At 43.2% G+C, this 12965-nt stretch overlaps 1 protein-coding gene across 1 annotated transcript in view; it reads right to left on the bottom strand.

The window, feature by feature from the left end:
• LOC133085010 (OTU domain-containing protein 7A-like) overlaps positions 1-12965 on the bottom strand; it is a 188303-nt gene that overhangs the window by 167180 nt on the left and 8158 nt on the right. Inside the window, exons 2-3 of the mRNA XM_061181843.1 lie at positions 2466-2560; positions 738-892 (exon numbers count right to left, since the gene is read on the bottom strand). Coding sequence (XP_061037826.1) covers positions 738-888 — 151 coding nt within the window. The 5' untranslated portion in view covers positions 889-892; positions 2466-2560. The remainder of the gene's footprint in view (positions 1-737; positions 893-2465; positions 2561-12965) is intronic.

Here is a 12965-nt window from a genome sequence, read left to right as displayed (position 1 = left end):
CAAAGAGTAATTGTTTAAAAATTCTCCCCTTTCACACACAGGACTCTCCTGAGAAGTTGTAATTGGTTCTTCCCACTTCTTCCCTTCACCCCACCACAAAAAAAGAAATTTCAAAAATACAAAAGTAAATCCATTTTAGAGACTGAAACTAAACATTAATTTTTATTTCATTATGATTATAGCTGAATCTCAAAACATTCTAAATATGGACTATGCACATTTTTCATGTAGTGAATGATATTTACGCTAAAAGCTTGAGGATGAATTTGCCTTCTTGCTTGTGAATTATTTTCAACTATTTTATTGGCTATTAGGTGTTTTTTCACCAAAAACTATGGCCTAAAGTATTTTTGTCTCAGCTAAGACAAAGATAAGAAGCTAAGGTCTCCAATAAAAGTGTTTTTTTGAATGTTCTCTAATTTCTGCTTTACTAAATATATTTTCTTTAAAAAATAGGTATTGGTAGATTTTGACTCAGTATGTGTAAGCTTTAATGCAAAGCAAAGCTTAGCTAATGCCTTCTGCTCTTTTACTGTAGAGAGTTGGGTGATCTATTCCATTCCCCAAAGAAAGTCAAGAATAACAAAAGTAATTTCACCATCCACACCTTCTTTTGATTTTTTAGGAGTCCAAGTACCACCCTCGTCAGGTAAGAGAAAACTTCTTATCTTTTGTCACTGGGTTGGGGGCAGTTATGCCCAAGAGGGTGGTTGGGGGGTGGGCTGGAGGAGGCCTACCTTCCAGCAGGTCTCTGGCCAGACCAGGTTCTGCCCCCGTGGACCGAACAAAGTCTGACAGGACTGCGTCCATATCAAGAGTCATAGGAGCGTGTAGAAGGGCCGCCCAACACTCAGCCGAGGTGGGGTTTGGAAGCAGGCTAGAAACCATCCATCTGCAGGAGAGAACAGAGAGGCAAACATGATGGAGAGAAGAAACCAGTTCTGCTTGCTGTGCCATATATTTGAGCCAATGTGGGACATTGCCTGATTGCCTGATGTGCGACAGTAAATAATAAAAGTCAGACTCAAATGTCATCCCTTTGTAGCTGCCACAGGAGAGAGGGGGCATTCCCAGCTCAGTGCTTCCTACTTTGCGTCTGTCAACTTCAGTGACTACCGATTAAAAAGAAGATAGACTAGGTTGGTCTAGAAAAATTAAACACCTGATCTTAAGATTCATTTGGAGTTGCTAGATTTCTAATCCTCTTCCAAGTTATGCAGACGTGTAACACTTCCACAAATGTAATTGTGTTGCCACTATATCCCACTTACGCCTTTATCACTGACCCATCCCTGTGCCCACCTCAGCCCTCCCCCTCACTTGGCTCTCAGGAAAGACTCCACGTCAATCCAGAGTCGACAGAAATACTACACTTGCTGAAGAGGATAAACCATTCGTCAACTTTCCAAGAGTTGTCATACTCACAACAATCCAACAAAATTCATAAAGCTCTCAGATTTCCTAGGCAGAATAATCCCAGTTAGGGGGATAAAATAGCGTCCTGAAGCTTGACCACAGGCCAACTGTGCCAGCCGGTTGCTGGGGAAAAACAACCAGCACACAGCATGTGAGGGTGACTCCGACCAGTGAACCAGGGCCACCAGTGGTAACACAGTCACGCCTGATAAAGCACAAATGCAATCTCTGTCTCTATCAATAAGGGGTTGGCAAATTATGGTCCACCACTTGACTTTGTGAATAAAGTTGTATTGGAAACAGCCACGCCCACTCGTCGTACTGTCTGTGGTCACTTTTTCACGTGGCTGAGTCAAGCAGTTAAAACAGAGACCATAAGGCCCACAGAACCAAACATACTGGACTTCCCTGGAGGTCCAGTGGTTAAGAATCTGCGCTTCCACTGCAGAAGGCATGGGTTTGATCCTTGGCCGGGAAACTAAGATCCAGCATGCCATGCAGTGCGGCCATAAATAAATAAATAAATAAATAAATAAATAAATAAATAAAATAAAGAGATCAAATTAAAATAAAAAAACTAAACATATTTACTATTTGGACCTTCACAGAAAGTTTGCTGAGTAAAGATGATGGAAAATGTTATCCTAATGAGCATGTAATTAATTTTACATGTTGTGGGGTGAGTTTAAATCCCAAGCTATTGATGAGTGTCCCGTTCCTTTTTCAAGATAAGCACTTGGATGGGCTCTGCTCAGAGGGCTAGGTCTGTGCCGACTGCTGCTGCTTTAGAGCCAGAAATGCTGGCCTAATCTCAGCCCCAGCTCTACCCCTGTGATGAGCTGTGACACGCTGTGTAACTTCTCTGAGTCCACCTGAGCATTTGTAAGAGTTGGGGAAATAAGCTCATCGAAGATGCCAGGATGGAGGAACGAGACAGTGGGGCCTGTGACCTCAGAGACATTCACTGTTAGTACACCAGCTTGCACATGGCTCTGACTGGGGTGTGATTTTTGAGTTGATGTGGCTCGAAAATAAGAAAATGCTTTGACCTAATGTATATGGTTCCAATTAGGAGATTGCTGTCTTCCTTCTCTCCATGTACTGGGGCCTCGGCCAGGAGAGCCTCTTCTTTGGTCACTGCCACCTGGGGGACAAAGCAGAAGATAAGAGCATGTTACTCTCCTGACAGTCAGCCAAAGGCTGAGGCTTTGCTTCGTGTCACAGGAGGTGCACCTGGGGCTCGGCTGACTGCCTGCATCAAGCCCGCTGCCTTCCTGGGCCCTACAGGCACCTGCTTACTGGGCGGCCATCACCTCCCACGTCTGGGGGCTTCTGCAAGGGGGCTGGTGTCTCAAATTTCTTCCTTGTAGCAAGTACTTATATTTCAGTGAGGATCTCTTTCCCATTACAGAGCTGTTTTCAACCTAAGTAAGCACCCCATCAACACATTGAATCTTGCATGTTTTTATTGTTGTAACACATACGTAACATGAAATTGACCATTTTAACCGTTTTAAGTATGCAGTTCAGTGGTATTAAGTACATTCTGCATTATTGTGCATCATCGTCACCACCATCATATTCAGAACTTTTTCATCTTCCCCAACAGAAACTCTGTCCGCATTAAACGATAACTCCCATTTCCCCCCTCTCCCAGCCCCTGGAAACCACCACTCTACTTTCTGTTTCTGAATTTGACAGCTCCAGGAGCCTCCTATCAGTGAATCACATAATATCTGTCCTTCGGTGACTGGTTTATTTTGCTCAGCATGGTGTCTTCAAGGTGCACCTGTGTTGTAGCAGGTGCTGGGATTTCTTTCTTTTAAGGTACATCTTAGTTCAGGATGCTGTCACAAAATGCCACAGACTGGATGGCTCAAACAAGGGACATTGATTTCTCACAGTTCTGGAGGCTGCCAAGTCCGAGATCAAGGTGCCAGCAGCTCCGGTGTCTGGTGGGAGCCCACATCCTGGCTTGTAGATGCCACCTTCTCCCTGGGTCCTCACGTGGCAGAGTGAGCAAGCGCTCTGGTGTCTTCTCAAAAGGGCACTAATTGCATCATGGGGGCTCCATCCTCATGACTTCACCTAAACCCAAACACCTCCCACAGGCCCCACCTCCTAATACCATCACATTGGGGGTTAGGGCTTCAACAAATTAATTTTGCGAGGACACAGCATGCAGGCCACAACAAGGCTGAATAATAATCCACCGTATGGATGGATCACACCTTGTTTAGCCATTCATCCGTAGCTGGACCCTTGGTTGTTTCCACCTTTTGGCTGTTGCGCATGACTCAACCTAAATCATTTCTACACTTACACCAGGTCGCCACCCTGGGACCAAGACTGGTTTTCACCAGCGCTGCAATGCAGATTCATGCCCACACCTCCTCCTCTGTGCCTTGTCCTCCACACAGACAGAAATTAAAGGGTGGGCTTCAGATGACCTTTTCGCCACATTCAAGTACAAACATTTGTGTGCAAGAGGCTAATGTGCACTTCCCCTTGAAGACTTATTTCTTAAACCTAATGCCACTGAGGCCACACATTCACGCACTGTGATGACACAGGAGGAGCCAGGCCAGTGGGGACACGGGCTCCCAGCCACCTTGGCCGTCCTCACCCCCACTGCCCCATGCCAGCCCTCCAGAGAGCACTGCTGGGCCCCTCGACCTGCCTTGCATGGCCAAGGCACCCCTGGCCCGTTCTAGCCCTGTGAGGGCCAGGGTGGCCATGTCCCAGCTCTGCATCTTGGCCCTTGGACAGAACTTCTCTGAGGGTCTTGCCTCCTGCCCTGGGGACAGGGGTGTGTCAAGCTGTTCCCGCTGTGGCTTTGCCTTAGGAGAGGCAGTGCAGTCTGGGGATGGGGCTTGATCCTGGAATCAGTCTCTCGGTGCCAAAGTGGCTCCACCACCACTGCCTGTCTGGCCTCAGTACACTGTTTAAGTTTCCTCATTCGTGGATTAGAATCATAATAGTACCTCTTAGCCGATATAAAGTTTGAAGGAGTTAGTGCATGAAACACACCGGCCCACAGCACATGCTCAGTAAATGTGAGCTATTATCCAACCGGTGACGATAAGGACAACACTCTCCTGCCCAGGTCTCCATTGAGGAACAGAACTGCTGCCTCTGGAAGCACTCAAGAGCTAGCCTGGATGACGGAGGGGATGCATGTGTTCTCACTGCTCTCGCCCAGTCCCGCTGGAAATACCAGCAATTTGCTAATTGATTATGTGTAGGCATGGATGCAGACAGGCAGGTGCCTGTTCCCGAGAGCACCAGAGGCATGGTGTGCCCCTACCTTGCCGAGTATCACTGTTCAGACACAGGCAGGATGACCGGCACCCTCTTTCCTGGCTGTGCCCCAGTCCCTGAGTCCAGGGCAGATGGATGCGGAGGCCTGGAAATGCACAGTGGGACGCTGTGGAGAGCCCAGGCAGGGGTGTCATGGGAGCGGCTTCTGCACCCACCATCCAAGCTCATCCTGGAGTCTCCGTCCCCTTCCCTGCAAAATACAGCACTTTGGCTAAGTGAGCTAAGGACCCTTTCTGTTGTAACATCCTGTGGTTTGAATGTCTCAAAAAAGAGAGAAGAGCAGAAGTTTCTGGTTGTTATGTGAAAATGGATAAAAAATGAAACTGAGAGTCCTTCCTTCCATTTCTACATAGCCATGAACTTGCCCTTCTCCTGCTCCCGGCCACCCTGTGAGGAAGACTCCACATGTGCGGGGGTGTCTCTGTGGCTTATGCAGCAGGTACAGTGAACACAGCATTGTTCCCTTGAGGCCACGGTGGGGGGCCGCCAGCTGCCAGCTCCCTTCCCAAGGGCCACCTATGTGCCTACAAGGGGGCTGTACCCTTGGCTCTGGTCACAAACCACCAGCATGGGGGCAACTCTCTGAGAATCAGAAGAGTCACTAACCATGTCCTGAGGACCAGGCCCCTGGCTAGGCATTTTCCTAAAAACATTTTGGGGGACACGCTCTTTATCCTTGAGTAGGTATTTTAAAAAATAATTTATGTACTCTTTAAAAATATATGTTATACATTTTAATATATGATTTTATTTATTTTTTTAAATTGAAGTATAGTTGATTTACAACATTGTGTTAGTTTCAGGTGTATAGCAAAGTGATTCAGTTTTACATATATATAAATATATACATATATATATTCTTTTTCAGATTCTTTTCCTTTATAGGTTATTATAAGATACTGAGTATAGTTCCCTGTGCTACACAGTAGGTCCTTGTTGGTTATCTATTGAGAAGGTATTTACATGATTCCTCTCTGTGTGTTAGGCAATGGAGGTTTGAGAAGGGAGAGCTGGGCGGCGCTGAGGGGATGTGCTCTGGTCTTCCTCTTGGGACAAGAGCTGTCCTCGGCCTTTTACCTTCCCCTCAACAGGCAGTGAAACTGGGGTGGCCGCTCTTCTGCTGGGAGCCCTGCGAGGGTCACCCGGGAGCCCAGAGCACAGAGGTCCTTCCCATGCCCTTCTGTCTGGGCAACTGCAGCATGGCCTAGCCTGTCACAACCCCTGGCTCCCTCCCTCCCTCCTGGGCCCCTGATTCCCTGAGGCCACAGTCCTGGGAGGGTGTCCTGCACATTCACAGGTGCTCTGGACTGTCTGTCACATCGAGGATGTCTTTTGTGCGGCTCCCCTCAGCGTCCTGCCTGACTCCTGACCAACCCCAGCCGTGCTTGGTCCCAGCGGTGCTGCCCTAATCCCTGTGACAGTGTAAACTCTATCACGCTACACACGCAGGGACCCCAACTAGATAGGACAAACGTTATTGCCACGGAGACGCCCTCTTAACATGCAGATCTCTCTTGCGTGCACGTGCGCGCACACACACACACACAGAGGACTGTGCACGTCACACGTGGTGGCTGTGGGCCAGGCTCATCCACAGGCTGGGCTATTCCACACCTTGGGAAATATTGCTAAAATGGAAATAATGCTAAAAATGCACTTTCCTCACATTTTATTATGCATTAGGCTTTTGTTCCTTATTAAATCAGCAAGTTGATGTCAAGTTTAAATGATAAGCTCCTTAAATGATAAGGTTTATATAACCAAATAGAGTAAAGAACCGTCCAACTTCCTAGAAAGCACTCCACACATTTATTTGTTTGCTTCTTTCTTTGGGTAAGTTAGTTTCATTAAATATGAGAACGTGGGCCAGTTTTGGATTTCTCCCTGAGAACTCCCAAGGTTTCGAACCAACAAATGCACAACACCAAGAGTGAACCCTGATGTACATTATGAACCCTGGTTGATGAGGATGTACCAGTGTAAGTTCATTGATTGTAACACATGTATCACTTCGGTGTGGGATGCGGACAGCGGTGGAGGCTATGTGTGTGGGGACAGGAGTTATATGGGAACTGTCCACACTTTTTGCTCAACTTTGCTGTGTACTTAAAACTGTTCTAAAATTTGTCTGTTAAAACTAGTTTATATATAGTTTTCTATCTTTTCCTTTAATGCTTCTGGATTCTGGCTTTTTTTTTTTTTTTTTAATATTTATTTATTTATTTATTTTTGGCTGCGTTGGGTCTTCGTTGCTGCGTGCGGTCTTTCTCTAGTTGCGGCGAGCGGGGGGCTACTCTTCGTTGTGGTGCACGGGCTTCTCATTGGGTGGCTTCTCTTGTTGCAGAGCATGGGCTCTAGGCACGTGGCCTTTAGTAGTTGTGGCATGTGGACTCAGTAGTTGTGGCATGCGGGCTTAGTTGCTCCGCAGCATGTGGGATCTTCCCGGACCAGGGCTCGAACCCGTGTCCCCTGCATTGGCAGGCGGATTCTTAACCACTGCACCACCAGAGAAGTCCCTGGATTCTGACTCTTAATCTGAAAAAAAAATTCCCATTACCAGATTATAGAGGAATTCACTCATGTTTCCTTCTACTAACTGAAGGGTTTTATTATTTATATTGAAAGCGCTGATGCAGTTGGACTTGATCTTGGTGCATCAAGTGAGGAATGGATCCAGTTTTATCATTTTCCCTGTCTATCCAGCTATTCTAATACCACTTAGGAAAAAAAACCCATCAGTGGGGAAGCCCCTCTGATTTCAGATGCCTTCATTGCTATATGGTAGGTTTGCATATGCAATTGCGTCTATTTCTGTATTTTCCTGTTATATTTATGCCCAGGTATCCATAAAAGGTATCTTTTCTCCCATTATGTGTATTAACTGGTTATCATATTTATAAACAAAGCTATTGACTTCTGGCTGTTAAATTTATATCCTGCTCTTTTACTAAATTCTTAATTAATGTTTGCAGAAATTTATCCATAGGGTCTTTTTTTTCACTTATTTTTGGTTTGCTATACAATCATGTCATATGCAAACAGAGATTGTGTTACTCTGAATATTCATTTCTTAAGCCTCTGTCTTCTCTTACCTGATCAAATTGACTAATTCAATATAATATTAACTATTCATAGAGGTAATGGGCATCTTTGTTTTGCTCCTAACTTTAGTGGTATTGCCACACTGAGTAAGATGCTGGCTGCTGGCTTTTGGGCTATACACACATGTGTACATATGTTTAAAAAGTACCCATATACCTTACCGAATAGTTTTATCATGGATGGATGTTGACTTTCACATGATATTTTTCTTAAGATCTATTAATAAACTTCTAATAGTAAACCTTACTCATACTTCTGGACTAAATCTCCTTTTATCATTCATTGGTATTTCTTTTCTTGTGTGCTTTTTTCTTTAGTTTGCTAGTTTTTATTTTAAATTCCTATGTTGATATTAATGCATTAGCTTGATACACGGTTTTTATTTTTATGTGCAATCTTTGTCAAGTTTTACAGTCAACATCCTACACACAGAGCAAAATCAGAAGTTTATCTTCCTTCTCAATTCTCTTGCAATAACCTAAGTAGCATTGGAGTCACCTAATATTTGAATGTTTGGTAGATATTCCCTGTGAATCAATCTGTTACTGATGCTTCTTTTGGAGGGAACCCTTTACAACCTCCTCTATTTTTTTCCCTATGGAAATTACTCTGTTTAGACTTTCTATTTCTATAGGATTCAGTTGTGTTAGATTGTACTTTCCTACACATTTATTCCATTTCATCTTGGTTTCCAAATTTATTTGAAAGGAGTTGGACAATGAAAAACATTCTTCCCATGGGTATAAATCCTCTCTATAGCTAAATGAGGAAAATAACTATGATTTGCCAAGGGCCCAGGATGATGTTGAGTGTACTAAGGGCTTTATGGGTGGGTTAACTCTCATTCAGACAACAACTCCACAAAGCAGGTGGCTCTGTTCCATTTTACTGAGGATCAGAGAGCCCAATAGCAGAGTAATGATTCCCACAAAGACCCACTTAGACCTAAGGTCGCCATTCACCAACCCTTTATAATGGTATGGGGTCTTCAAATGTTCTCATGTCCAAATGTATGGTGCCTTTGAAACACAGTATGTGCATCGATGTATGATCAGAAGTAAAACATTTCCTTAGTAGACGCTCAATCACACCTTTTAATGATTTTTCTCCCAGGATGGAAAGATGGAAAAAAGTCTCTCCTAAAATTTATATTTTTGGTAATAGTACTGAGTGTAGGATCTACTGAGGTTTTCTATTGTGTGCATGGAAATGACGTGTTAGTAAGTGAAATCTCTAATTATTCAACAGTTCTTAACATGAGAACAGATGTACAGTTGTCATCACACTCAAGGCTCAAGATCCCCAAAGGGTTACAGACTGTTCTTTCCATGCTGCTTCCCACCTTGAACTCAAATTAAAGACAAGACAATTCTTAGAGAATCCACAAGAAATAATAATCACTCATTTTGAAGATAATACTTGAACATGGAAGTACATTTTTAAGGCCATGAGACATGGTGGTACTTATTCTGACCTGTAGAGGACAGCGACATCCCTGCAACTGTGGAAGGTGCCCACGCCCAGGAATGATCACCTTCCAAGGGCACTTGGATGTCAGAGCATAACTGCATCCTTGCAAATCTCCAGCAGAGCTTCCCTGCACAATTCAAGCCTCCAGCACTGGAATGCTTGCAAGACTCCCTCGCTTTGAAGGATTTATGCTTTTATTCTCCAGCCTCACAAATCTAGCTGTTACACAGGCATAAAATCTATGTCTGAACCAGACTAACGTGGCATCAACAAGGGTTTAAAAAGATCCAAACAACTCACTAATCAGGTTTATACTTCTACTATTGATTTCAATCATTTTATTCAGATTTTCTGGGAAAAGATGTACTTGCTGTCGAGTTAAAAGAGTCTAAAAAAAAGCCTAAAGGGTCAGGCTCCTTCCATGGCCTCATGACAAGAGAGGAACACTTCAAGCAGGTGTATAGGTCCTGGGCTGCCACTGCTGACCTACTTGCCTCCTTCTCTCTCTGAGGGTTGTCCTGGAGGGCAGGGTTCCTATTTTTTGCATTAACATCACCATGAGCTGGAATATATCAGGTGTTAAATAAATCTGCTGAGTGAACAAACAAAATAAAAACATTAAATCCAAGTTCCTACTCCATTCTGATGGGTAGACACGAAAATAACCATAATTCCACTCAGACTGGTATAAATACTATAATATGATTTATAAGCAAAATCATTAGGATACTAGAAAGGGGGCAGTTCCTTCTGCCTGGCAGAATGAAAAAGGCCAAATGTAAGATGAGTTTTTGAGGAGGATTTAGGAAGGCTGAAAAGAAGACATTCCAAGCTCAGTGAACACCACGAGCACAGGCCAAGAGGCAAAAACACACTTGTATGTCCCCAGATCCAGAAATACCATGAGCAGGAGAGCTGTGGGCATGGTGACTGCAGGTAAAGGTCAGGGTCAGACCCTCTGGCTGTCAGGGTGAGTATCTGGACTCTAACATGAGGCCAGTGGGAAACTGCTGGGAGTTTCTGAGTAGAGAATGGATAGGTGCTGTGCTAGGAAAACAAAGACAAAAATTTGGTAACAGAGTGAAAAATGGATCAAGAGTGTAGAAAGAAATGGAAAGGTACTTATTCATTTTCTTAGTAGACTTTACCAGCCTACTGTACCAGCCTACTGCTGGTAAAGTCTTGGTTTATCAGGTCGCAGTGGAGAACCCTTGCGTTTTGGAGACTGACAACATTCCTAGTACCAGGGGATGAATCAAAATGGGCCAAAGCCAGTTGCTGGTAATCTCTCCCTTGACCTGGGATCCACCAATCTGGATGCAGCCACACTGAACGATTCTGGTCTATGTGATGGAGACAGGAGTCAACCGGGTTGAGTTTATGGGAAAGCTTTTGCTTCCCTGATAGAAGGGGTCAGGCTTAACTGATAGTCCTTCTCCACTTGCCTTTCTTCCTCCTTTCTGCCTTAAGCAAGGAAATACCATCTCTAAGAATACCCGCCGTCTTGGGTCTATGAGGTATTGTAGAAAGTCAGAGGACAAGACCCAACATACAAGGTTGGTGGAGTAACAAGTCCATCCCTGATGGTATCACTGAACATTTGCCCAGGCCCTAGACCTCACCCCCTCTGGACTTCCCATCATTCTTCTCATATAAATACCTATTTGTTCAAGCCAAATAAGTCAAATACTTGGTGATTTATAGTGGAACTTATTCCTAGTTGCTACATGAAGGGAAAATGATTCAGATGTCAGAATTAGAAAAGAAGCAACAGAAAAGAGAAAGTCACAGGCCAATGTCATTTATAAACATAGATGAATACCTTAAAAGATTAGCAACTGAATCCAACTGTAGAAAAAGACATAAAAAGACAAAGAACGGCCCTGGAGTCCTAGCCCCGTCGAGGGTCTTTGATATTGCAGTAAGGGTACAGGGAGATTCCGTTGGCAGGAAGGCAGTCCTGGGGATTCGTGGAGTTGCCATCCCTGAAATGCTCACCCCAGACTCACGAGAGAGAAGCAAATTACCCTCTTACTAAATCCCCTATTATTTCGTCTCTCTGTTACTAACAGCCAAACACAAGTTTAATGCTAATATGCTATATTAACACTTTCCAGAAGAAAAACCATATGGTCATCTCAAAAGATGCCGAAAAGCTCACATCCTTCATTATACTAACTCAAAACAAACCAGGAATAGAAGAAAACTTCCTTTACTTATTAAAGGCTATTCCAAACTTATAACAATTATCCTACCTAATAATGCAAACTTTAGAAGCAATGCCATCAAAGTTCAGAACAAGCCCATGACCAAGTCTTAGAAAAAACGAGAACATTTTAAATGGCTGGAACAAGACCAACACACAAAAATCAATACCTTTTTTACATACTAACATTAGCCAATTAATCATTTTTATAAAAAACAAAAAAGATCCATTTCATTAAAAATTTCTATAATTAACTAGGGATCACACAACAAACATGAGAGAAACTTTTTTTTTGGACAGAAAACAATCTTTACTGAAGGAGAGAAAGAAAAATAAATGGATGGGAAGACTATATTTTTAAGATTCTAATTCTTACAATAAATTCAATGCCATCACAACAGAATTGTTATGGAATTTGACAGTTTCTAAAACTTAGAAGAATAAAGAAGGAAGAAATTCCAAAGCACTTTTGATAAAGCTCAAAGTGGATGCAGAAGTGTGTTCCACCACACGTCAAACATAAAGTACTTGATTAAAGTAGTGTGGAAAGGGGCAGACAGAGACCAATGAGAGAGGATGGAAAATGTGTGTGTGTGTGTGTGTGTGAGAGAGAGAGACAGAGACAGAGACAGAGTGAGAGACAGAGAGAGAGACAGAGAGAGAGAGAAAGAGAGAGAGAGCTCTCCATGCTACCCACACTGGGCTGACATATGGCAAAAAATAAAACTGTACTTTGTTAAAGCACCAGGATTTGGGGAATGTTTGTCGTAGCATTTAGCCTGCCCTGACTCATACAGAAAGCCTTCTTAAGATACAAAAAGCAAAAGCCCATCACAGAAAAATTTGATAAAACGAATAACAGCAAAAATGCCAAATCAATAAACAAACTTCTGAATGACAAAAAAATCCTGTAAAAACTTCAAAGTTAGATAGAACAGGAGAAAATTTTGGAAAATATATAATAAACAAGGGATTGACATTCAGAATAGATAATGAACATATCCGAATAATTAAAGACACATGGAACAAGAAAAATTTGGCGAATTTTATGAATGTGCAGTTTACAGGAAGCTCACATAACAAATCAGTATATGGAAAGATAATCAACCCTAGTAATAATGAGGGGAACACAAATTAAACAATAAGATAACCATTAACCATGCCCACCCAACCCCTACCCCACCAGAATGGCCCCTCAAAAAATTAAGTTTGAAAAGATCAGCTCTGGTGAGGTGAAATGGGTCCTTTTTTCCACCGCTAGGGGGAATATATAGGGCTTATGGTGAGGTCAGTAGAGGGCATTTTGTTCAGTATATAATTTTTTAAATGTGAATAACCTGTAGCTCTGTAATTCTGCCTTTTGGTATCTTCCATAGAGTCAGCCTTGCTCAAGTGCACAAGGATGTGTGAATAAGGATGTTCCTTGCAGCATGGCTGGAAATATCCAAAA

This window comes from Eubalaena glacialis, chromosome 2 (genome assembly GCF_028564815.1).
Source record: "Eubalaena glacialis isolate mEubGla1 chromosome 2, mEubGla1.1.hap2.+ XY, whole genome shotgun sequence".
NCBI classification, from domain to species: domain Eukaryota; kingdom Metazoa; phylum Chordata; class Mammalia; order Artiodactyla; family Balaenidae; genus Eubalaena; species Eubalaena glacialis.
Note: the sequence above shows the minus strand (reverse complement) of the source record. Positions and strands in the feature narration are given on the sequence as shown.